Source organism: Cydia amplana, chromosome 14 (genome assembly GCF_948474715.1).
Source record: "Cydia amplana chromosome 14, ilCydAmpl1.1, whole genome shotgun sequence".
Classification (NCBI taxonomy): Eukaryota; Metazoa; Arthropoda; class Insecta; order Lepidoptera; family Tortricidae; genus Cydia; species Cydia amplana.
In genome coordinates, this window is record NC_086082.1 from 14,865,370 (window position 1) to 14,892,292 (window position 26,923).

Genomic DNA, 26,923 nt, shown 5'->3' on the forward strand with positions numbered 1-26,923 from the left:
GCCGTTATTACAATGGGAATAAGACTGAATTTTGAAAATCAGAGCAACTTTAAAGACTAGTTGATGATATAATTTTTTTGCGGTCTTTCTCATTTCCACTAATGAGATTCAGCGATATCGCTGCTTTATTCTGATAAAATCCGTTTCGCACTCAGTTTTAAAATTAACGTGACATAATTTGGTAGCGTCTCATTTACTTGTGAACATTTTCTCTTGAGAAAAAGTAGAGAAGAGTATACGTTCCAGGAAATTGGGATTTTTATATGCGGTACTTATTTACTGCTACTGCATTGACCAACCTAAAATACATATAAGAAGGTAAACAGTTCCGTTACTTAGATAAATGAGAGACAACGCATACTACTTATGCTACTGACAGTACAATTGCAATTTTCATGGCATAATTTATTTCCCATTAGCGCTAATTATTTAATATTATTTACGAGTGCTACAAGCGCTAATTATTTAATATTATTTACGAGTGCTACAATATTATTTATTTTAAAATATCATACATTATTTAATATACTGAATGCCTGCTTTTATTGCAATAATGTTCCAAAAGCCAATTAAATTTAATAACCCTCAATTATCGGGAGCCGATGACTGAAATAATAATAAATCTGACAATTATGATGTTGTATATTTTATATTAATTAAGTAGTAAATTTGTAAGTGCCGTACTTGCACCATCCAGGGTTAGCCTAACTCGGAGTTAACCGTTAACACAGTGTTAAATATTGTACTGGCAACTCCAGGTTTAACCGGTTAACCCCGAGTTGTGGCAAACCTTAGATACATTATCTGTGAAAATTTCAACTGCCTAGCTATCACGGTTCATGAGATACAGCCCGGTGACAGACAAACGGACAGACGGACAGTGCTGCAGTGGAGTCTTAGTAATAGGGTCCCGTTTTTACCCTTTAGGTACTTCCGTACCCCCCTGAGTACCCCGGGGTCGGGGTCCCCCTAAAAACAACCGCATAGAGAACTTCCTCCCTTTGAAATTTTGAAGACGGTAAAAAACAAAGCTTCAGCCACAAATCAATATATCATGAAGTTGGCAATACCGTGGCATCGCAATTTTGCAGGCGACCAGCCAGCCTGTCAGTTCAGGAACATGTTTGTATAATATTTTTCAAATATACATCGTCGCGGTTAAATTATTTCAGACAGTATTTTATGCTTAACCACAGACCACCTTAATTACTAAATAGACGGAGTACATAAGACAAGCTTTTACTACCACCTAAATGGTCACCACACATCGTTTTTCATTGTGGTGGTAGTAAAAGCTCATATGTGAAGATGTCCGTTGTTTAACTGAAGTGCGCTACGCATGAAACCCGTAGTCAAAAAATACCACCCTGATTTAATCGCTTCGTAGCGGAAAAAATGTGCTACGCTACGAAGCGATTATATCAAGCTTTTACTTAACTTGCATTGCATGTATGTACTTATTACCTATGTATGTATGTTTGTACGGGTCAAATCTTGCAAGTTAAATTTGACCTACTTCCCGGTTTCCGGTGAAGCTGAAAATGTACATACGTGTGTAAGTCGGATGACAATGCAATATTATGGTAGCATTGAGCTGATCTGATGATGGAGACAGAAGATGCCCATAGGAACTCTGTGATAAACAATGCAACCTAATTGTGTTTGGGGTTTTTAGAAATGTCTCGATGAGTATTAGTTGTCTGTGGAAAGAAAAGTACAGTCAGCGATAAAAGCTTGTGCCAAAAATGAAATTTTTGCATAAAACTTATTTGGCTTAAGTTAGTAATGACTCACGGCAGTTTAAATTCGATTACTCGTCTTTATGAAGTTGTGATACTGTACATGATCCAATGTCCACCGTAATAACTTCCATCGTGTTTTGGCATACAGAAGAAGATGTTACCATTAAATCTGGTTTGAAAAAGATGGCGCTGCCGTGCTTTGGGTGTGGTACCTCTGCTACCAAAGTCAGTCCGGGTATCTGCGGCCTGGTTTGGCCTATGTCTCGATGGGTTTCCTGGACGCATAAGATATGGCATTGCGTCTCGCGGCACAATTCGAAGAGGAGTTGTGATACTGTACTTTATTGACCGCAGTAAGATCCCAGCAAGTTTATGCAGGACGGCCGCATACAGAGCGGCGGTTTATGCAGATACGCGGTTGTCACTCAAATAAAATAAACATCGCGAGTTTTTCTTTTATACCTTCTAGAAAGGGGAAGGGGTGAGTCCATAAATTAAATATTTTCATTCCAGCTCTAATAGAAATATCGGGGAGACCGAGGAAAACATATAAAAACGCATAAATGCGCGTTTTCCCAGAGATGAGACCTAGCTAGATCGATTTTTCGCCCCTGAAAACCCCCATATAGCAAATTTCATCAAAATCGTTAGAGCCGTTTCGGAGATCCCCGAAATATATATAGTCTGTTTGGAAAGAGAAGAGCCGTGGAATGTATTGAGCCCCATACATTCTTTTTCCGCACATACTCTATAAATATACCTATATACTTACAAGAATTGCTCGTTTAAAGGTAGGTTATAAGATATCGGAGCGGTAAATATGTAAATAACTATTATAGTTAATCTCTGTTAATGATGTACTTACTTGATTAAATACATTACATTATTTCATAAATTAATGAATACAATAATACAATTTAAAAAAAACAATGACACTATAAACTACCTTAAAAAAAAGCACACTATTAATAAACTAACCTACTTATCACCCCCATTCCGACCCCCACCCAGCCCAAAAGTGCCAAAGATACTAGCGGCATTACCGCGCTGGATGGCAAGCGATATCTGTTGGACTAAGTAGGAGCCTGAACGTGGATCGCACCCTCTGTCACGTAGACGCCGCCCCAAGTCTCCAACCAACTTCTTCGCCTCCTAACACCACGGCCCAGCGGCTTCCACCGCGACTGGGACAAAATCGTACGCTGGTTCCAGGTTGGCGTTTATAGTTAATTAGTTAATTTGATATTTTATTTTATTCTTGTTACATCCTTATTTTGACGACCATAATATGAATTCTCTTAGATTAACTTGCTTGCAATTTATAATGTACAATCTGTATTATGAAATAAATAAATCTATCTATAGATGGACAAGCAGATCTTGTCAGTGGAAAAAGGCGGCAAATTTGAAAAAATGTAGGCGCGAACGGATATCGTCCCATAGAAAATTTGAATTTCGCGCCTTTTTCTACTGACAAGATTTGCTTGACCATCTATATCTAATACAGTTAACATCCCCATTAATAAAATTACGCCTCACCACAAATTGCCACTCAATTTCTTTAGTTTAGGAACGACCACGGCACAGACACCCAGTCTAGACGTCTCAATTAGGGGGTGAACGATTCTCCTCCACTGGGGCATGGGGTCATTGTGACAGGTGCACGTGGCGCTGAAGTTCAAATAAGCGTAAGGCCGGAGTGGACGCTCAAAGCGGAGCGTGCGCGTGGCGTCGGGTTCACAAGTGATTTGAGCAGCGTGCACTAAGGCCGCTCCTATACGCTTGCATTTGTTTAACATGCACGCCGCACGCCCCGCCCCGCTGCACGCCCAACTCGAGCGTCCACTCAGGCCTTACACTTAGAAGTGGATAAATTAAATAATTGGCTTTATAATAAATATCAAGAGTACTTAAAGTCAACCTATCTCTATGTCCTTCATTTTAAATAGCGTATTGTTATTTCTCTCTTTAGTTTTAAGCTTGTATTTTTCTTTCTGTGTATTTTTAGGGTTCCGTACCTCAAAAGGAAAAAACGGAAGCCTTATAGGATCACTCGTGCGTCTGTCTGTCTGTCCGTATATCTGTCACAGCCTGTTTTCTCCGAAACTACTGGACCAATTAAGTTGAAATTTGGCACACATAGGTATATAAGTTTGTAACGTACACGATTGAATTTTAAATATGAAGGCCATTTTTGGGGGGAAAATTAGAAAATAAAGTTCTTCAAACACATGTAACATTTTTTTTTTATAATTTAAGGATAAATAATTTTGCATTTATTCAAGAAAATAGGCAAAAAATTACCATTCCCCCCCCCCCCCCCCCTTATCTCCGAAATTACTGGGTCAAAAATTATAAAAAAGATACAAAAAATAATTATATATCTATAGATGACAGAAAAAACTATTAGAAATGTGCAGTCAAGCGAAAGTCGGACTTAATGTACAGAACCCTTGGAACACGAGTCCGACTCACACTCGGCCGGTTTTTAACTTTATGGCGCACAATAAAAAATATTTACTTAATACTTACTTGCTACTTCTACGAACTTACGTATTTACAATGACCTTATGAAACCTTCATCTTATTTGTAATGTTATCTATAAAAGGGACCTTGTTGTCGATGGCGCTTACGCCATTATTAACGATGCTCCGATATAAATACAATGCGGCGCGACGCTATGTGGCGTAAGCGCCATCGACAATAAGGTACCTTTTCATAGATAATGCCCCATTTATCTCCAGGCCCGACGAGCATGCACATTAACATGATTTAATATGTAACAAGTCATTAATTCTTCACTTGTACGGGCAACATATTTAAGGGGCAAGGCGAAATTAATTACATGTTTTTGATTGATGTTAGTCTAGTATTTTTGGTGTCTAACGCTTGGAATTTTATTAGTTTTAGGAATGTTGCTTTCATCTTTAGAAATGTACTTTTCTTGTGTAGTTATTACGAATAGGCCCCGTCATAAGTTAGGTAATTACACTAATTACTTTTATTTAGCTACAAACAGGACACTCTTGAAAGTGGTTATCAACGGTACTATCTATACTATATTCACATTTCTTTTACATAAACATACTTTTCCGGAATACTTATATTCCTTTAAAGCACAATACAGATTTCAAGTAAAGCAACACCTAATAAGGTATAAGGTCAAGATAGCGCTGAAAACGTTTCAAACGTTGAAACAAGGAATTCGCACGAATTAAAAATACGATTATTTCTACTTTTATATAATCTATGAAAAAACAAATCTTAAATTTAATAATAATTCTGCATGTATACTGACCCCAAATTTCCATTCGTATGTTTTTGATATATTATAAACATTAATATAAAAGTTGGTTTTTAGGGTTCCGTAACACAAAAGGAAAAAACGGAACCCTTATAGGTTCATTTTGTTGTCCGTCCATCCGTCTGTCTGGCAAAGCCCCCTCGGGGACGCGTAGAGGTATCGAGTTGAAATTAAAACCATGTACTCAGGTCTACAGTCCCTTGAACCTGTGAAAAAATCAAACTTCTAAGTTAACGTAAATAAAGATTATACATTTGTAAAAAAAAGTTAATGTTATCCCGCTCTATAGAAGTTTAGTGAAACTAACCGTGAATCATTCAAAACGGTAAAAGTTAAATTTGTTCGGAACCATCGGTGGGCGAGTCCGACTCGCACTTGTCCCGGTTTTCTAAATAGTCACTGGTCTTTGGCAGCATCTTGGACAGAACCTTTTAATTAATGACTTGACCCGTAGCTATCTCAAAACAATATATGCCCCATGAAAAACTGTAATCAAACCCGTAATTCAGCAAGATTACCATCTGAATTACCGGATTACGGACTGAATTACAGGATTATGGGTGCCGGGGGTTTCGGAACGGCCGTGAACATTAAGGAGCCGAGCGGTTCCAAGCTGATTTATTGTGTAAGTACATGAACATTATGTTGGAGTTTTGGATGTAGTTTGAACTTCGCTTCGCTCGCTCGTTTGACTTTTTGCTTACTTTAAACTCGTCGATATAAAAAGTTTGACAGTTCTCTATCTGATGACATATATCGGCGCCATATTTGACCGTGCATCAGCGAAGGTCTACGTGTCAGCTTGGATTTAACGAATTAAGTATTATATATATATATATATATATTTTAAGATTTTGGAGAGGTCTACAGCTCACACAGCCACTAGTTAATATCATTGATCAGTTCGTTGACTGGTTTTTATGCAATGCCTTATTCTTTACCGTATAAATTATTATTGGGGCCCATGGTGTATCCGACTTAACATTGTCTATGCCAACTTGCCAGGCATATTATAAATTATTTATCAGTTTAAACATGTTATATATTGTACCATAAATATATGTAGGGACCGACATGTATCTACGGTCCATAAAACATAGTTGATTCATTATTCACGCGTATGTGCTCAGTACATAGATTGCTACCAAGTAGATAGATCATGTACAACGACTGGAGGTCACCGGATTTGGTAAATTGGTATATCTGCGGCATCAGTGACCTCCGCGTTTGTACTCATTAGGATTATTGTGTATAAAAACTACGTACCTATCATACGGAGATTACTGAGTTAAGATAACATTAGGTATTTCTAAATGTGTACAAAAGTAAAATGTGTAAATGTATGTAAATGTGTTCATTTGCGTTCTTTCCTAGTATTCTTTATTTAACTTGCGCTGTTAGTATTAGTTAGTGTGGGTCAAATCTTGGAAGCTAAATTTGACCCACATCCCGATTTGCGATTGCGCTGAAAATGTGCATACATATTATGTAAATCGGATGACAATGCAATATTATGACGGCATAGAGCTGATCTGATAATGGAGACAGGAGGTGGCCATGGGAACTCTGTAACAAAACAACGCAAACTATTTGTGTTTGGGGTTGTCTCTCTGGGTATTAGTTGCCTGTGGAAAGAAAAGTACAATCAGCGATTAAGCTTGTACCTAACTACCAAAATATTATTTTTGCCTAAAACTTATTTTGACTTTTGAACAGAGCGGCTGCGGCGTTGTGCTTTACAAAAGTAAAAGGCCACTGTTTGTTATCTTGCAGTAGGTAATCGTTTCACAAGGATCCAGTAGTCGCATTCAGTTCCACACGTACAAACTACTACGAAAAACTGTAGAAAAGTCAAGTGCGGAATCTGCAGATGGTTGTCTGTGGCCTGTTTGAAATACAGAGCAACCGAAGCGAATGCTTGCGATATGATAAATTCATGGGTGAACTATCAATAATAAGTTGTATTTTCGGGTTATGAAAATAGTTTTCCATTATTTATTTATTTTCAAACTTAAATGAATTTAAACATTCTCTACCAGTCAACCATAGGGCAAACCAGAAAAGCGTTAAGGTGGGTGCAGTGAGAAATAAACAGAAATAACGTTACCTATATATAATTTTCATGGTTTTAATTGATCCCAGTCTCAACAGTAATAAGCTTTGTATTTTGCAGGCGTGACGGCTCGACCAAATTCGATGCAATCCGTGACATCGTTCGTGGCTTGTTTACACCCAGTCGAATATTGCGGCGCAGTCTAAGTAGTGCCACCAGTATATTGCAATATCAAAATATCTTTACATCAAAGTAGACAGAGGATCTCAAGAGCGTCGCGAACCGATGGATTTGATTTAATGGAAAAAGACCTTGAGGCCTACTTGTAATATCTGTGGTAATAGTATCCGAAACAAATGTATTAATGTAGAACGTTTCCGAACGCATCTCTAAAATATGTATGTGTATTGTCTAATGGGTGACCACGCCCTTTTTGCCTGAAGCTTCCGTAACGATAAGTACTTGTGGTAAAATAAATAATATTTTTAATAAAACAAGTGTTCCTCAAAACCTGCGTTTAATTCAAACACCAAATATTACATGGCGCAGTCGGTAGGATACTGCAGGTTTTTTTGGATCCGAGGGGGGGCAAGTTAATATGGCCGAAAGTCAGCAGTAGGGAGGATAGGGTATACATTGTATGAAATATGTGGTGTCCAGGGGGGCAAATGTGAGTGGGTTTCCAGACGGGACCATCACATTGTCAATTTAATCAATAAGTTTTTTTTATTACGCCAATAATAAAAGATAACAATTTATTTACATAAAAAATATATAGGTACAGTGGTACTACTAAGCAAAAATAATAACTAACTTAAATCTAAAATAGTCCCTTGAGGCATTGTACCAAGGATGCTGACGGCCTTTCCTCGGATTTATTCTTGTTTTTTTTAAGAATTTGAATTTAGTTGCACAACGTGATGATAATATACTGGTGCGATATTTAGACTGTGTTGCGGCCAGAGCGCGTGCCGATGGCGCCGCGCCGAGGCTTTGGCACTAAACTGCACAAATAGGATGTAGTTGTTGTACTGTTTGCCGGCCTTGTAGACTAGCGGGAGGTACTATGTACCTATTAATAAAACGTAGTCATTTTCATCCTTAGATTTAACATTGTGGAAGACAAATATTTTCTATCACCAATAAAATATCAGTTTTTGTTTGCATGTATACTGTTCAGTAGTGAACATCTTATAGCGGATATGAAGACGATGATGAAGAACGCTAAGACTTTTAGAAGAATCGCAGAAAATGCTGCAACCACACATAATAACCTCCAAGCTGTGATCAATGGTGAAATATACCTTTACAGTAGGTACATATTGGTGGTACTTTACCGCCCTAGTGCGGTAATTACCACAATACGTGCCTATGTCGAATGTGTATTAGGGTCAATAAATCGCCATTTGCAACATTATCGCCATCACCCTCGACGGAAAACAAGGCATTTAATTTCGTTATGTGCAAAAAAAAACAACATAGTTATTTTTTTGTACAAATTTTGTTAGTTATTTTCAAAACTAAAAAAAAAAAAGGAAATTGAAAAAGGAATTAAAATATGCCAAAATCAAAAAAATGTAAAAAAATACTTTTTTATTCGCACCGACGATATGTAGGTCTTACTGTAAAACAATACACGTGCGAAAAGGTAATTCGAAACTCGTGTCGATTTAAAACACTCACTTCGGTCTTGTTTCAATTTATCGCCACTCGTTGCGAATTTTCTACTTTTCGCACTTGTATCGTTATGTACTAATCACATCCCTGAAACGTGCCTGAAACCCTTATACCAACCAGATAAACAAATCTAAAAGCTAAAAGTACTACTACTCTAAAATGAGTTTAATAGGAGGAGTGATATCGTAATATTAACTTCTAGTATTAAAGTTTAAGAGACACGATACTGTCCCAAACTTTTACTGCCTTCAGTACAAAAACAACCAAAAACAAAGCGCCATCTAGCATCATTTCCTCAAACTATACCGTGTAACTACCCCAAGCTATAACTCAATAAAGTTACATAGACGGTCACTGGGTTACGAATGTCTTACGTAATACCGTCCAACTTCCGACAGAGGCGCCACTGTCGACTCTTCTCCGCATGCGTCGAACCATAGATTCAGGATTACTGGGACTAAAGCGCGGCAGCATGCCAAGATAAAAAGAGAGGGAGATATATTTTTAGCAAATCAGATGTCAATATGTTCGGTTTTCCGTTCACAAGATCTTAAGTGTAACTGAAATAGGTGTATGTTTTTAGTGTTTTCGTCTCTGTCAGAGTAGAGTACGCAATGAGTGGAAAGTGTAGCGTTTCGCTGAAGAATTATTTACTAGTTCCTTTATTTTCAGTGTGCATAAAATTCATGAATGGCGTGTCTCGCAACCTGTCGCCAGTTTTATTGTAAATTATAATATTAATGTTAGAAAATGATAGCTTTAATTTACTACATAATCAAAGGTGAAACGAATAGGTAGTGTTGCGAAAAGGCGGAAAAACCCGCAAAACATCGACAATAAAAACACTGGCCGCTTAGGTAAGTTATATTTTTCTTTTTAAAAATGTTTTAGCCATAAAATGAACCTTTTACTCGTTAAAACAATTATTTTAAGTGAAGATTTAGCTATTTCTTGTGTGTTTTGAAAATCATAGCTATGGAAATATCCATGATTTCCTTGAAAACAAAACTGCGGTAAATTTATCGATTCAGCCTGGAGCTAATATCGTTATTGTGTTTGGTTTCTATGTGAACGTAATTATGAGAAAATCAATTTTCTCGTAATAGTAGAGCTCGTGAGTATGTTTTAAATGTTACACCTGTGTTCTAAATGAATTACTAGTGAGAACTGGCCGTGTTGTAGTTGTGTGCTTTTTTAAAATTCGAATAGTAAACAAAGTGCTGAGGTGTGTTTTCGTAAAACTTTTCAAAGCACGCTGAAACAACATTTGTTTTTTAACTGCTGGCGATTTTATGTAAGTAAATATGTTCTATAATTAAAAAATACTGTTAACGGTAACGGTACCCATATCGTTAACGGTAACGGTACAGTTTTTTGAAAATACTGCCAAAAAAATCTCATAGATCGACCGGTTGCTGCTATACATACCTATGGATTCAATGGAAATAAAGCCCGACATACCTAAATAGGTAAATCTAGCTTTCTGAACGAAAATGAAATTAAAATAGACTTGATATAGATTTGATTAGATTAGATTCATTTATTTCTCATTGAAAATGTCCTACATTAAATTTTACATGTCAAAATAAAATGCATTCACAAAAAGATCGTCACAACACAATATCAATAATAATAATTAATAGAATAATAATCTAAAAAATAAAATAAAACAGTAATATACCTGCTTAAGTTAAGGTAAGCCGGCAGTATCTACATTAATTTATTTTAGGAGTAGGAGTAGGTACTAGGGCTCCCGGTATCCGTGTTACACGCCGAAACGAATACCCGTGTTCTTAAGCCCGGCGGTGCTAAGAACACGGTTTACACGGAACCGCCGGGATCCGGATACGTCTCCAATAAACGTTCCCAAGACACGTTTCTCAGATACGTATTTCCGTTTACACGGGTACTTAACACCGGCCCGAACGGATCCGAAATAGTTTGACCCAATCAATGCTCTAGGTCTGGGTATGCAAGGTCTAATATTGAATGTTGACTTGAGATGAACTCGTTTGGCGTACGAATTTTTAAAAATTATTGATAACTGTGTTGATATAACAAATTTAGCCAACTATACAATATATGAATCAAAGTAGGTGTCCCTATATTCTATATTGTCTACTATTTTTAATTTTAAACCTCGAGTAGGTTTAAAATTAAGAATACTTAACAGTCCCTAGTTTAAAACCTTCATTTTTTTACTATGATTGCTGGTAATGTTTATCGCTAATAAAATATTCTTATTCTTATTCTTTAAGCTAATTTCATTACATAATTATATTTCAATCAAAGAAACACATTTTATATAGTGGTGTAAGTAATATAGTTTCGTGAAGAATAGATGTGCAGACAAATACTACCTATATTAGTTAAAAATAACAGTTAAAAAATAATTATGAATTACTTTTGGTTATTTGTTATTTTTATCAATTTACTGCTGCGCGAAAACAGCAAATCTGCCAACGACGCAAAAAAAAGTACTCGCAAGTGGCATTCGAAACGCTACCTTGGTTACCTTGCGATTATATTGCTACATACATTAAGATAGATCTCAAAATTGGTAATCATTCATGTTCACGTGGGTCACTTTCACACGAGTGTTCAGGTAATAAATGCCGGCCGCTGGTGTTCCATTCATTAGAACGTGTTGTTTTCCAAAACCCTTTTGTCTGATATCGCCGAAAACAAATAGGTTCCCAAACCATTATCAGAACTGTGTGTAATAAGGTGAACACGTCTACGTAAGAAATTGTAACAAATGCAGCGGCAAACATTTAAGAAGTAAATGTTTCCCATTGTTTTAAAGCCGCACAGCCCGCACCACACTAAAAAGCATTTTCTATGATAAGAGGGAGAGAAAAAACAATTAGAATGAACAAGAAATAAATATGATTTTTAAAATATTGTGTTTAAGTATGACTAAAGTTCGCCACTTAGTCGATCAATTCATAAAATACAGTCTTTCCAAGTTACTTTAATTTAAAATAGTTTTTGTTATGTTGCTAAATATTGTAAATAATATTTATTAGTACAGTCTTAAAGTTCATTTTATATGATAATAAGATGTAAGACTTTTCGCAAATTCAAAATTAATTATATTAAAAGTCGTAAGTACATTTCTTATTGGCAGATAGTAGATGCACATGATAATTCTTTAATTTTTACATAGTTTACTATAATAACACTAAGATGTCTGGCTTACGTAAGTTAAAAAATAATTAAGTAGATTAAAAAATATACATTTCTTATTGACAGAATATATTCGATGAAATATACCTATTCGAGAAAACTCATATATACATTGTAGGTAATATCAGTGATATGATTGACAATTGATTGAATTTTTACTATATACTTATAGGACTTATATCTACAGATTATAAAAAATGCATGGCCAGATTTTATCGTGTACAGTCTTTATACTTACTCTTTATTGCATTTATATTTTATTACTAGCACTTTATATTTATTGCTATCAAGTTACATAATAAACCATAAAGTCTTTATAAAATACTGTTTTGATAAGTAGCATAGGTATACTGTACCTATTTCAAATTTTCTACTCGTATTGCAACATTGCAAGCAAAAGCTACCTGCTCAGAAAAGGGTTTTGTAAACCGTTTATTGGATTTCGACTCTATGAACAACGGAATAAGGTTAAATATGACAGAAACTCGTCATAAATCTTTTGTCGATTCATTTTTAGCTCTTAAGTACGCCGGTTCGTTCCTTCGCTACGCTACTCGTCAAGGACGTGTCCGGAGCCACGGGTAAATAAGATCCGTTTCTTCGAATACCCGTTTATCCGTGGAGACGGATCTTAATTACACGTTTCTTAATTACACGTGTGGAACGGGCCAGAAAACCGTGTACGTGTTATTCGGAAACGGGTATTCGAAACGTGTAAACGAAACACGGACTCGACCGCGAGCCCTAGTAGGTACCTACTTATTTGACCAATGTATTCAAATATTAGTTTTTTAAGTGACTATCTGCCAATGCTCCTTTATCATGCTAAATTTAACGTCTTAAACCGCCTTTAGTTATTAACTCATTCGTTGGCTATAAAATATATACCTAAATAAATATAGGTATAGATATTAACACAGATCGAGCTATTTATTTAGTCCCATTATATTTACATATAAAACATCCATAACTCAGGACCAAATATTTGTGATAAACACACAATTAAATGCCCTTATTAGGATTCGAACCCGGGATCTCCAACTTCGTAGGCGGGGTCACTACCGAATAGGCTAGGAGGCTGTCAAACTACGCTACGCTCGTAGCTCTGTTGTCGTAGCCGATAGCATGGTTTTTCCGCTATATAGCGAAAATGCTGCATTGAATAAATAATTTTATTAATATTCCTCAAACCTTTTTTGCGACTTTCAGAATAGGTATTTGAATCAGTGAACTTGCCCCGTATTCAATCACTCGTTCGCGTGACCACACGTTCCGTTTCTAATGTAGGTACTCAACTATTTGTACTTCATACAATGTTTCCGTTAAGTCACACTGCTGGATTGTTACTTATTTTGCTTTGTATATTTTGCTAATGTAAATGTTAACCTATTATAAATAGGTACAAATATTGAATTATAATATAATAGACAAAAACGGAAAAATATCATTAAGAAACCCCTAATATCATGCTTGGTGCATGGCTTCCGTTCCCATTCTACGACTACGAAGTTTTCGCTGATACACGCTGAAAACGTTGCTACTTCGAAGCGCTACGACTTAGCACATGTATTAGCTTCGCTTTGTAAAGGTAACATTAGGTAACCCCATGGTATAATAATATACTCCGCCTGGTACTCTATTCCGAGATTCGCGAATGACCTAACTGGCACTTGCCTACGTCATCATGCTGTTTACAGGTTCTCAAACTTTAAAATGTGGGAGAATTTTAACCAACAGTGAAATTTATTTTAACGGCATTAATTTTAAGTTATTAATGTAGAAACATAGTAAAATAAAACAAATCTATACTGCACTTTTCACTCCTACTCTTACAGTTCCGAATAGAGCAGCCAACCATCTTCGTAACAAAACATTAATTACGAAGCTTACGACGTGAAAAGTTTGGAAAACACTGCGACTGCTGACACTGAGCGAGAAGGAAATAACAATTAACACGCGTTCGACAAGGACGGTCGGTCAGGGACAAAATGGCGGATTGTCAAATGTGACAGCGCTATCCTGTGTTGCCAGTAGTGTAAACAGAATTACCCGAACGTCTGAAATTTCTTTCGTGAATCGGAAGATATTGCTAACGAATAATTAAAAATGACGTGTTATTGTAAAATTTAAGATAAAATACATATAAATGAAAATTATTAAATTATAAAGAAATAAATTAACTTATTAACCATAGATATAATGTACCCATGTAACATGTTATGTTGAAATAAAGTGGCAATGTTATTGTGACGTAGGCAAGTGACACTCTGGGAAGAGAAGACCATGTTTTATTAGACCATGGGTAACCCCTAAAATATCATTAAGAAGCCCCTGATACGCTTGGTGCATGGCTTCCGTTCCCATTCTGCGGCTATGAACAGTTATCGCTGACACACGCTGAAAACGATGCTACTTCGAAGTGCTACGACGGAACACATGTAGCTTCGCTTTGTAAAGATAACATTAGGTAACCCCTAAAATATAATTAAGAAACCCCTAATATACTTGGTGCATGGCTTCCGTTCCCATTTTGCGGCTACGAATAGTTTTCGCTGACACACGCTGAAAACGATGCTACGAGTGCTACGACGTAGCGCACGTAGCTTTGCTTTGTAAGAATATTTTCACATTGTCCGATCCGAATCGGATGACCTTTGAAGAAAAAAAGCTGCTAGAAAAAATGGCATCAACTTCATCAAGTCCTTTTGCACACATTACTATAGTTTGTCAAAGGACATACTGCCGTATTCGAACTTCAAGATATTCACAAGAGACGACACGTATTAGATCCATTCTACGTTATAGTTTTGATTTCAACTAGTTCTCTTTTGCAGCGCAATTCGGGCAACCAATGTCACTTTTACGATAGATCGTGTTAGATATCTATTAGATGTGAATTAGATCTCTATGTAACATCTTGTGGAAATCGTTCAAGAGTACCTATCTCCAGAATCGCGGAAATGTCAAATTTGACAGGTTAGATCTTAAACCATTCTTAAACATATCGTTATCGTATCTTGGCGATATCTAAAAGATATCTAATAGAAAATCCGAATCGGGCCCTGTCTCATCTCAGAGAGAATCATACTATCTTTGTCTTCATACACTAGTACTAGCACCCAAAAAAAAAGGATGAGTATAGATTTTTCTGTTCTTATTTACTGACAAATTTGTTTGACCAACTATAGTATGACATAGAAGGAATCATCTTTATAGAGCTAGACCAAGAAAAGCTTGCAACGATTTTGATAGCACACGCAGTGTGAGTGTTATTTATAGGTATGTCATAATTTCAAAGAAGTATGACGTTTAAAATAACACTTGCACTGCGTGATGTGCTATCAAAATAGTTGCAGACTTATCTTGGTCTAACTTCTACACAAACCATACATTTTGCGACGGCAGTTAGGTTATTTAAAATGTAGTCTATGTATATTCTTGTATTTTTGCTGACATAAGTAGGTAACCATTAAAATCTACGTTGTCACTCAGCATAATACTCAGCCTACTTAGCTAATTGTTTAGGGAATAAAGTGCCTACATGTCGTGTGGGTACCTACTACATCATTAGCTAATGTAGGGCTAAGTGCTTTCTACACGTCAACTTTTAAATACCGACTTTGAATACCAACATGAAAGGGCCGTAGAATCATACCTTTACTTTTAATATAAAGAACGTCTATGTCGCTATAATAAGATAAACGAAATTCCAATTTAAAAAAAAACAACGGGTGCACTCTGGGAGCGCCGGCAGAAGTGAAAACTCAATGACTAGTGCAAAATGTCTGCAGCACTATGTATAATTGAGGTTAACGCCATCTAGCGTTATTTCGTCGCATTACTTGAAACCCCTAAGCACATCACTGTTAGTACTCGATATAAATACCAGTTAGAGGGAAACTCACTAGATGGCATTTAAATCAATAAAGAAAAACTCAATGACATTGTAACAGTTTTTCGATCAGGTCACGTGTCCGTCTTACGTCTTACGAATCTTACCTCTTCTCGCGAGTTATAAATTTTTTCCCCATCACAAAAAGTGCACAGCGCCGCTAAAGAAGTTTTCACTTCAATAAATGTAGGCTGTCTATCAAAAATGCAAAGCAACAAAGCCGATTCTAATAATGAAGTATCAATGAATTTCTCTTTATAGCCAGGGGCCTTATTCGACATGCCAATTTTGACGTCGCATGTTGAAGTTCATTTGAATCTGAACTATCGTGGGTTGTCGAATAGGTAAAGATCATTATCTGTCAGTGAATCTCATGTAAACAAATCATTTCATCGCTAGACTTGATTGTCTATTGGTATGGCCGCCATGTTTGGATTTATGACATTTAAAAGGGGATTCTATGGCATAGAGTAAACTGCATTTCTATTTTCTATAGTTTTTTGATTCCTCTACTCGACGCAAGATGGAGTTAACAGTCAAATTTCGATCTTGGCGTTATAAAAATAAACCGCAAGAACATGACATGCAGTTGCGTTGGTGTAGATCTATCATGAAAACGAATATATGACAATTGTCCAGAATTAAAAAAAACTTGACAATAAACATACAGCAATACATATACCACTAAATGTCAAAAAGAAAACAGATTTATTATAATTACTAGGTAACAAATTATATATAAAGTTTAAATTTTAAACCAATCGTCGTGGTTCTTAGCAATGAACTTCTTGTAACTTGTGCGATAAACATCATTTGATATGTTGCGGCTCCTACCAACGAAGGGGAAGCGGGGACCGTACACCACTAAACCAGTTGGCCCATCAGCCGCGCCCCCCGCCGTCTCTATAGACGCCTAGCGAGCCATTAGGCTCTGAGATACACGCTCATGTGCGCGTCACACACGCAAAATATATTTTTCCATACAATTTAATCTTAAGTACCTCTGTAGAACAGAATTAGAAGCTTTTTTAAGTATCTGCGATTTTTATTTAATACTCAAGACATCCAAGCTTGAACATGGTGACCCCGACGTGATTAATACGCAACGATTGCTTCTGCCCGAGTCGAACGGAATTTCTACGTGTGAAGAGAGCAAAGGTCACGACAGCTACAACGTGGCAGAAATTGGACATCCCGGCGTCAACGCAGTATTCTGGACTTACGACGCCTATTGTACCTATCTACGACGCCAGTTGAACTGTACAAATATATATTCGGAGATTTACGACGCCATTTTGGAAGCTGCAGACACCCTTACTTCAAGCCCGCCGCCGGTCAGAACGACGCCGCCGCAGCCAAGGTTTAGCAAGGGAAGTGCACCATTCCTTCATATTTCCTATCTTTCTGCTCGTACTTTCCTCCACCTACTTGACTATTTAGCTTTGCCATCTTCACCCTTCGCCGTACTTAAGTTTAATTGTATGCCATTTTATTGCACTAGTGACGTAAACATTTTTTAGCACGTATCCTCATTTAATAGCTAGTGTCAGTGAAATAATCTGATCGCTGCTTTAAAGCCTAATTAAAAACCATAGCCTTTTACGGCCATTTAAGCATTTAAAACTATTAAAGAACAGAACGCTTATTTGAGTGACATTCTTATTAGTTAATTTCTTCAACTTAATTTAAACATTCCGTTATTTCATAAAGCATACTCCCACTTTGTGCTATATAGAATACTGTCTAGCGATTTTACTAATTACGCACAGTTAAATCTCAACGCAAAAAATTCCATTGCATTCCATAGTAACACAAGTGTTCACCGTGTTACAGATAAGAACCGGTCGCATCGCTCCCGGCAACAGCCACTACTCAGCTGCAGCTGCGGTGCGTTTTCCGCTGACTCCTGCATTCCGCATAGCACTGTTGCCGACCGAGCCAACCACTGTGACTGTGAACATAGGCCGGAAAAATTTACGTATTTATTCCAATATTTTATTTTTGATTTCTCATTTCCTCATTCGCTGTTTTTAATTGAGATCGGATCTTTTTCATATAATGGCTACGTTGATTCCTACTAGAACGTCCATTAAGGGGCGTATTACTAAATTTAAAAATTACATTGTCGAATTGAATGCTCAGGAAAATATTTCCTCGAAAGATGTAGACGAACTTTCGTTGAAGTTGGATCGTTTTCGTAATATGTTCACACAATTCGACCAGATCCAAACTCAAATAGAAATTGCGACTACATCTGATATGCAGTCCGAAATTGACATAAGAGAAGAGATGGAAAATGATTTTATTTCTCTTATTGCAATGGCGCAGAAAATTATCGATAAGATAGCCGAAAGATCTGATTTCGCCAGCGTAAAGTCTGAAGTTCAAAGTAACTGTGGTCATGACAATGTATGCAACGGTTTAAATTTTCGTTTGCCTGTGATTAAAATCGCTAGTTTCGATGGTTCGTATTTTAAGTGGCTCGAATTTAGAGACACATTTGATACACTCATTCACAGTTCCGACAACATCAAGCCGATTCACAAATTTCACTATCTAAATTCTTATTTGGACGGTGAAGCGGCTCAGGTGATAAGTAATTTAGAAGTGTCGGACAGTAATTATGCTGAGGCATGGCGTCTGCTCTGCGAGAGATATGACAACAAAAAACAGCTGATTAGCAACCATTTAAACTCATTGTTTAACTTACAACAGATTGGTCGCGAATCGGCAAAGTCCTTGCGCTATTTAGTGGATCATGTGTCCAAAAACCTACGGGCTTTAAATACGTTGGGCCAGCCCACTGATAAGTGGGACACGCTTCTTATACATATGGTCGCGAATAAACTTGATAGTAATACGAGTTTAAAATGGGAGGAATTTAAAAGTAATTCATTTTCAAATGATGATATGCCGTCATTGGTCGATTTTAATCGCTTTTTAAAGGGACGTGCGGATGTTCTGGAATCGGTTCAGCGTAATAAATCTGATAAGCCTATCACTAATAATAATAATAAACGCGAACCTATTGCCTCGCCTCATAATAAACGCGAGAAGTCTAGCACCAAATGTTTTGCGGTTTCAGCCACTCCTGCTGCTTCGGCCTCGACCTCTCCTCCTGCCTGTGTGTTCTGCAGCGGCGAGCACCGGATTTACGATTGCTCGTCATTCCTGTCCCTGCCAGTTGAAGACCGGATCTCCGGAGCGTCAAGGTTACGCCTTTGTCTCAACTGTTTGCGGAAAGGGCACACTTCTCATCGCTGCAGAGTAGCTCCGTGTCACACTTGTAAGAAGCGCCATAATACTTTGTTGCATAGGGAGACTCCTCAGGTTGCCGCTGCGCCCGTAGATGCGCCTCCGCCGCGTTCGGAGCCCGAGCTCGGGCTGTCGTCGAATGTGACCGTGTCGCGCTCAAATCAAATACTCTTGCCTACCGCGTACATAGACATATATAGCCCGGCTATTAATGATTATGTAACAGCGCGCGCGTTTTTAGATTGCGGAAGCATGCCTTCTATTGTTACAAGCAGTTTTAAACAGAAATTGCAACTCGCACCGCTGCCCAGTAATTCCAAGCTTTTCGGATTGTCCGACGTTCCTATATCTAGTAATCCGGAGCGCTGCTTTGTGCAAATTCGGTCTAAACATGATAAAAAATCTAAATTCGATATCGCATGTTTAGCGCTGCCTGTAATTAATAGCACTTTGCCACTAGAGTATGTCGATGTGTCGAGCGTCCAGTGGCCACGTAATAAAACGCTCGCTGATCCTAATTTTAATCAGCCCGGACCTGTAGATATTTTACTTGGCGGTGACGTTTTTTGGAGTCTGGTTGAAGGTCAGCAAATTGACATAGGGCACGATTCGCTTGTTTTGCGCAAATCGAAACTAGGTTGGTTAGTGGTAAGTAAGTACAATGCATTTTCAATGTTAAACGATAAGTCGTTCAATTCCTCTTTACAATGCAATCACTTGTACACAAGTGATAATCTCGACGACTCGCTTACCAAATTCTGGCAGCTGGAGCAAGTGCCCCAACCTAGTCAACCGTTTACCGATTTAGAGGCGGAATGTGAGCAACACTTTGTCACTCACACTTATCGTGACGATAACGGTAGGTTTCACGTGCGTTTGCCATTAGTTACGGAACCCGATTGTTTAGGGGATTCGTATCGATTTGCTAAAAAACGGTTCTTTGCATTAGAGAAACGATTCAAACGCAACCCTGATTTGAAAACAGCTTACCAGCAATTTATAAATGAATATGCCGAATTAGGCCATCTCTCTGTGTCCGATTCTGACATTCCGGATCCTTCTTTTTTTGTATCACATCATTCTGTGCAAAAGCCCTCCAGCGAGTCTACAAAATTAAGGGTCGTATTCAATGGCAGTGCCCCCACCACGTCTGGCTATTCTATAAACGACCTACAGATGGTTGGGCCGACGATCCAAGATTCGTTGTTTAACATTCTTCTGAGGTTTCGTACTTACAAATATGTTTTAACTGGGGATGTCGCTAAGATGTATCGGCAGGTCCTGGTTCAGGAATGCGACCGCGATTTACAATTAATCCTCTGGCGCTCCAATGAGAACGAACCTTTAAAGACTTTAAGGCTTAACACGGTCACTTACGGATTTTCAAGTGCTAGTTTTTTGAGTACACGCTGTTTGTGGCAGTTGGGCGAGGAATGTGCAGATGAAAAAATTAAGATCATCATTCAAAATGATTTTTTAGTTGACGATTTATTAACGGGATCAGACACAGAGGAGGAATTGCGTTATATTAAAGAGTCGGTTGAGCGTGCGCTGGCAGCTGGTTGTTTTCCCTTGCGCAAATATCGCACAAATTTACCGTCAATTTTGCATGACTCACAAAACGATAGTGTAGGTGAAAATAAAGGTAGCTTGATCATTAGCTCGTCGTCGCACACGCTAGGAGTGGGCTGGGACTCTGAGGCAGATGTCATTCATTTTCCTACTCAATACTCTGCCAAGGACGGCCACCCTACGAAACGTTCAATTTTATCGGACTCGTGTAAAATATTTGATCCCCTAGGCCTCTTGTGTTTGCTGACGATTATACCTAAAGTTTTAATTCAAAAATTATGGATTGAAAAAATCGACTGGGATGTTCCCGTGCCGAGTTACATAAACGAGTCTTGGCAGGACTTTGTTAACGGGTTAGCGTCTTTAACTTCGCTCCAAATACCTCGTAATGTACTTTGCGACTCGCCGACGCATATCGAGATGCACGTCTTTTGTGATGCAAGCTCAGTTGCATACGCGGCCTGTATTTATTTAAAGTCCACTAATGAGAAGGGCGATGTTGTAGTCAGGTTGCTGTGCGCCAAGGCCAAGGTCGCGCCGGTCCAGGCTACGACTATTCCGCGATTGGAATTATGCGCTTGCCTTCTAGGCGCGCAGCTCGCGTCAGCTGTTTCTAAGACGTTGCGCTGCCAGATTGCGCAGAAATTTTATTGGACTGACTCGTCAATTGTAATCGCATGGCTTAAAACTAATCAAACCAAATTAAAAACGTTTGTTGCCAATCGCGTAGCTCATATTTTAGAACTCACCGATGCCAGTGAGTTTCGTCACGTTCCAACCGCGTTAAATCCGGCTGACTACCCATCTAGAGGGGTCGAAGCGCGTCGCTTACCTGATTTGCACATGTGGTGGACCGGGCCATCTTTCTTATACGAACCACAAAATAACTGGCCTCAGTTTTCCGCAAACTCGGAACTCGATTTACCCGAGCTAAAGGTTAACGTCGCGATTACTGACGATTCGCAAAAAACCAATGTTATTGATTTCGATCGATATTCGAAACTTACACATTTACAACGTGCGGTAGCTTATATGCTTAGGTTTGCGCATAACTGCCGCCCTTCATCCAATAAAACTACGGGTGTACTACAACCTGAGGAGCTCGAGGTTTCGTTTAAAAAACTGGTCGCTTTGTCACAACAGGCTAGTTTCCCCCTTGAATTGAATTTGTTGCGTGACAAGCAACCTCTAGGCCCTAAAAGCCCTATTTTATCATTGAACCCATTTTACGATGAAGACGACAAGCTTCTCAGAGTTGGTGGACGTCTGTCCTCGTCGTTTTATCCATTTGACAAACGCCACCCAATGCTGTTACACTCTAAACATAGATTGACTAGATTGCTGTTTCAAAAGGAACACATCCGTCTCCTGCACGCTCCTCCTCAGCTGCTTCTAGCCGCCGTTCGCGAGACGGTATGGCCCGTATCGGGGCGCACGCTTGCGCGCACCGTATCGCAACAATGCGTCACCTGTCGCCGCGCAGCTGGCAACACTTCTGCTCCTTTGATGGGCGCTCTGCCTTCTCAGCGCGTAACGCCTGATTTTCCTTTCCTTAGTGTCGGCGTAGACTTCGCCGGTCCCTTTATGATTACGGACAGGCATGGCAGAGGTTGCAAAATAACAAAGTGCTATTTAGCTATATTTGTTTGTTTCCGGTACAAATGTTTGCATTTAGAGGCAGTAAGCACGCTGTCGACGGATTCGTTCATACTTTCACTGCGACGTTTTATCTCTCGTAGAGGGCGACCTCGCGAAATATTCTGCGATAATGGACGTAATTTTGTAGGAGCGGCCAAGGAAATTAGCGATTATCTTACTTCAAACTCAGACACGGTTTGCAATTTTGCAGCAAATGAGGGAATACAATTTAAATTCCAACCGGCATATGCTCCTCACTTTGGTGGTTTGTGGGAAGCAGGAGTCAAATCGGCAAAATTTCACCTCAATCGTATATTAGGTAACGCTCATTTAACCTATGAAGAATTGGCAACTCTCTTTAGTCAGGTAGAATCTATCCTTAACAGTCGTCCTTTATGTCCTTTGTCGTCTTCACCAAACGATTTCCAACCCTTAACCCCAGGTCACTTCATCATCGGCCGCGCGCTCACTTCGTTGCCGTCGCCCCACCTCGCGGATATAAACCCAAACCGTTTAGATAGGTTTCAGAGGCTCGAGGCATTAAGACAGCAATTCTGGCGGCGCTGGCAATTGGAATACGTCTGCGAGCTCCAACAACGGACGAAGTGGCGTGTTCCAGGACGAGATCTTCAACTGGGTGACCTGGTCCTCATCAAGGAAGAGAATACTCCTCCCCTACACTGGCGGCTTGGACGAATCGCCAAATTGTTTCCTGGCGCCGACGGGATTTCGCGAGTGGCCGAAGTTGCCACAGTAACGGGCACTTATAAACGAGGTGTGAAGTACCTCTGCCCACTGCTGGACGACACTCATGAAGCCTTGAAGGCTGACGCCTCCAAGGGCCCCCAGGATGTTGCGGCTCCTACCAACGAAGGGGAAGCGGGGACCGTACACCACTCAACCAGTTGGCCCATCAGCCGCGCCCCCCGCCGTCTCTATAGACGCCTAGCGAGCCATTAGGCTCTGAGATACACGCTCATGTGCGCGTCACACACGCAAAATATATTTTTCCATACAATTTAATCTTAAGTACCTCTGTAGAACAGAATTAGAAGCTTTTTTAAGTATCTGCGATTTTTATTTAATACTCAAGACATCCAAGCTTGAACAGATATTACACCAATTACTTTATGGTGAAGTAAAATATCATGAGTCATGAGGAAGACGGAGTAGCCACAATAAGCTATATTTTTGTCCTCTGGGTTAGATGGCAGTGAAACAGGGAGAGATAGTGAAGAATGCGGCAAAATAAGCATTTATTGTGTTGTTAGTAGTTAGTAGACTAGTTTTTTTTTCTAAAAATGAAAATTGACGCAACGGCGAGCTCATAGCCCCCTATGAGCCAGTCTGTTAGGTGCAGGCTTAAGGGCTAATCTCGGGGGAAGCGGAGCGTCGGCGACTAGCTGGTTGCATCTGCATATCAACCTCTTCTCACTTTTACCTCAGGTCCTTTGATTAATAAATTAAGGTAAAATTCGTAAGAACTAGTGCCTGTGCCATATTCTAAATTGGACGCTATGCCTAATTAGTTGATATAAATTAAATAATAAAATAATTATTTATTTAATTAAATTTATAACAACGCAACGTGGGGTTATTCATGTTGATATTTAATGGCTTATATAAGACAGCGGTCGTATATTGCCTCAGAAATTTGGATTTTGTCAGTTTGAATGAACAGCAAACTGGAGACATTGAGATTAATTTTAAACTTATTATTTTAGGTGTTCGTAAGAAATAAGGTATTGAACATTGACGGAAAATCGCGAAAACCCGGCCAGGTGCGTCGGACCACGCAAAATGGAGGAGGATTCCATACACTTACTTCTTCTACCATGTATCCATATGCCAAAATAGCAACAAAAAAGCCGAACAAAAATACCGTTTCTTCGCAGCACTAGATTTCAGTCCTTTTTTTAGAAAAGTAATATGTTTAGGTACATAATATATATGTAAGTAATTTTTGTTATAATGTGAAACTTATATGTTGTGTTACGAGACTTACGAGTAGCTAACTTTAACAGCCTAACAGATCCCAATAAGGCCTAGTTTACCCTCTGGGTTGGAAGGTCAGATGGCAGTTGCTTTCGGAAAAACTAGTGCCTACGCCAATTCTTGGGATTAATTGTCAAGCGAACCATAGGTTCTCATGATCCGTGGCAAAATCGGGATAACGCGAGGAAGAATAACTTTGTCACAATAAAGAATATTTGGCCAAATATAAATCCGTATTTTATTACTCTTATTTGACCTACCTACTCGTATTGAGTCGTATTTTGCCGCCTAGTAGCCTCGAATTGGTTGTTGTATGTGGCTTTCCATAAATTAAGGGTCCTTATGCTTCAATAAGGACGTTTTCATCTGAAGTTGCAATAGAAATTGGAAAGCCACATTTTTACAAGCTTTTAGTTAGTTTCATCTGTCCCGGTTCCAATCAAATCATGCAAATTAAATTTGACCCACTTCCCGGGTGTTCAAAGCTGAAGCGGAAGCTGAAAATTTACATAAGTACATAATATGTAATATGGGCATAGAAGGTAGCATCCTATAGAAGCGGTCTACGCGTGCCTCCGTGAGGGACAAAACATACGCAATGCGACGCTATGATAGGTAGAATTTATTTGTTATGGTGGGCAACAAATAAATTCGACCAATCATCCATGCTAATTTACGGTGAGGAATAAAAAAAAATGTGAGACTGTGACAATGACAAACAATAATAGCGCTTTCGCTGCTACTCCTACTGAAAGATACATAAGTCTATCCCGTTCTTTCAGTTATCCCCACCACTCATGCCCAATCAGTTTAATACTAGATTCATGAATATGGGTGACAATACAATATTTTTATGGTACCATCGAGCTGATCTGATGGTGATGATACAGACAGTAGTCTTTTAAGTCTTTTTAACTTTGTGATAAAACAACGCAACTTAATTGTATTTGAAAATATTTAAAGAAAAATACAGTCAGAAATTCGAAATTTTGTTATCTAACCTCTCAATCACTCTTGCATATTCGAGCGATAAAGAGGCAAATAGCTGAGTTTCGATTTTCGCACTTCCCGGTAGGCCCCTTTGTAAACAAACCGCCTTGATGTATCAATGTCAAATTTTTAATTGTCTGTGAAAACTTGTCAAAAAAAAGTTTAAAGAAAAGGCAAAGAGTAGTATAATATATATAGCGCTGGCGGTACACCGAGAAATTCAGTAAAATGCTGCAAATGATGTTAAAGGTATGAAAATCGGTACGAACATTTGAAACAATTTGACCTGAAGCACCAACAAATAAAAAAAACGAGAGGAGTTATGACGTCATCTTTTTTTTTATGGAATTTAAAAAAATATTGTACCTATCGTGTGTGGTATTAAACGAAAGGGCTTTCTGAGCCGATTCCAAAAATATATCACATCATTACATTTCAGTATTTTTTTTTAAATAATACAATAAATAATTTTCAAAACATACCAAGTTTGGGTTTCTCCAGATACAATACCGTTAAAAAATGTTTTGTAAAATATACCTCAAATTTTATACTTAATATCCTCATATCTAATCCTAATAAAGCAATTTTGAAATTATTTACATTTAGGTTTTTTTTTTTTTTTTCAGTTTTACAAAGTGTGATTATGAATCTCTCAATTAAATATTTAAAAAGAAAGCATAAAATTAATATATAACGTTTTTTTCAGAAAGTCGCTTATATCTCGGAATCTATAAGTCGTAGTAAAAATTGTCTATGTAAGAATTAAGAAAGAATTAACTGAAAAAACTCACCTTTAACGCCCCCCCTCTCCCGAGTTCTCCACCCCCACTCATTAGAACTTTTTCTTACTTAAAGCTTAGATATTACCAAAGGAACATGCAGTAGTATTTTATGCAACCGTTGTTTAAGAGAGGTCAAAAAAGGCGAGTGGCGTGAGTAAGTAAATTTAATAAAGACGCCACGAGTATTTTTTGAAAGTTAAACAACGTTGCATACAATACTTTTTCTACGACCAAGCGCTTACTTTGAAATGCAATGAAATAATAATAAAAATGGATGATGATGATTGTTTCATGTCCTAATGTGATAGGTTGTTCAGTGGGTGGGACTTTTAAGGGGAACGAAAATTTTATTACTTTTGCGCTACGACGCACGGTTTAGGAGATACAGCCCTGTAAATATTTCTCTTCCTTTTTTTCTTTTTTTGTTTTTTAAATCTTACTTAGGGATTTCTTAAAGGGGAACGAAAATTTGATTATTTTTGCTCTACGACGCACGGTTTGGGAGATACAGCCCTATAAAGATGAAAAAAAAAAATCGTACCAGTAACCAAAACATGTCTATGGTTCACTCGTCTGTCAGAAATGACAATTAAAATTAGGTTGGCAACAATGTATTCCATACAATATTTTTTAAGTGGTGATTACACGAAGTATCGTAAAAGTGCCAAAAAGATACTGCTAACTATAAGATAAGAACTATAGGGGGTTTAAAGGTGTGTGCACGACCCTTTAAATGACAAATAAGAGTACGGGAGTAGAAAAACCAAGTTTCAATACTCTTATTTTACCCGAATGACATTATTACTCGTATTTATTCATTCGGACATAATATT

General features: G+C 38.2%; 2 protein-coding genes across 2 annotated transcripts in view; both read left to right on the top strand.

Moving 5' to 3' along the window:
* Positions 1-9,159: 9,159 nt before the first annotated feature.
* Positions 9,160-26,923, top strand: part of LOC134654367 (uncharacterized) — a 51,197-nt gene continuing 33,433 nt past the window's right edge. The window contains exon 1 of the mRNA XM_063509830.1: positions 9,160-9,634. The gene's annotated coding sequence lies outside the window, so the exon portion shown is untranslated. The remainder of the gene's footprint in view (positions 9,635-26,923) is intronic.
* LOC134654366 (uncharacterized) lies at positions 21,569-23,283 on the top strand. The gene has a single exon (XM_063509829.1). It carries the CDS (start codon positions 21,718-21,720, stop codon positions 23,281-23,283), a length of 1,566 nt encoding a protein of 521 aa, XP_063365899.1. The 5' UTR covers positions 21,569-21,717.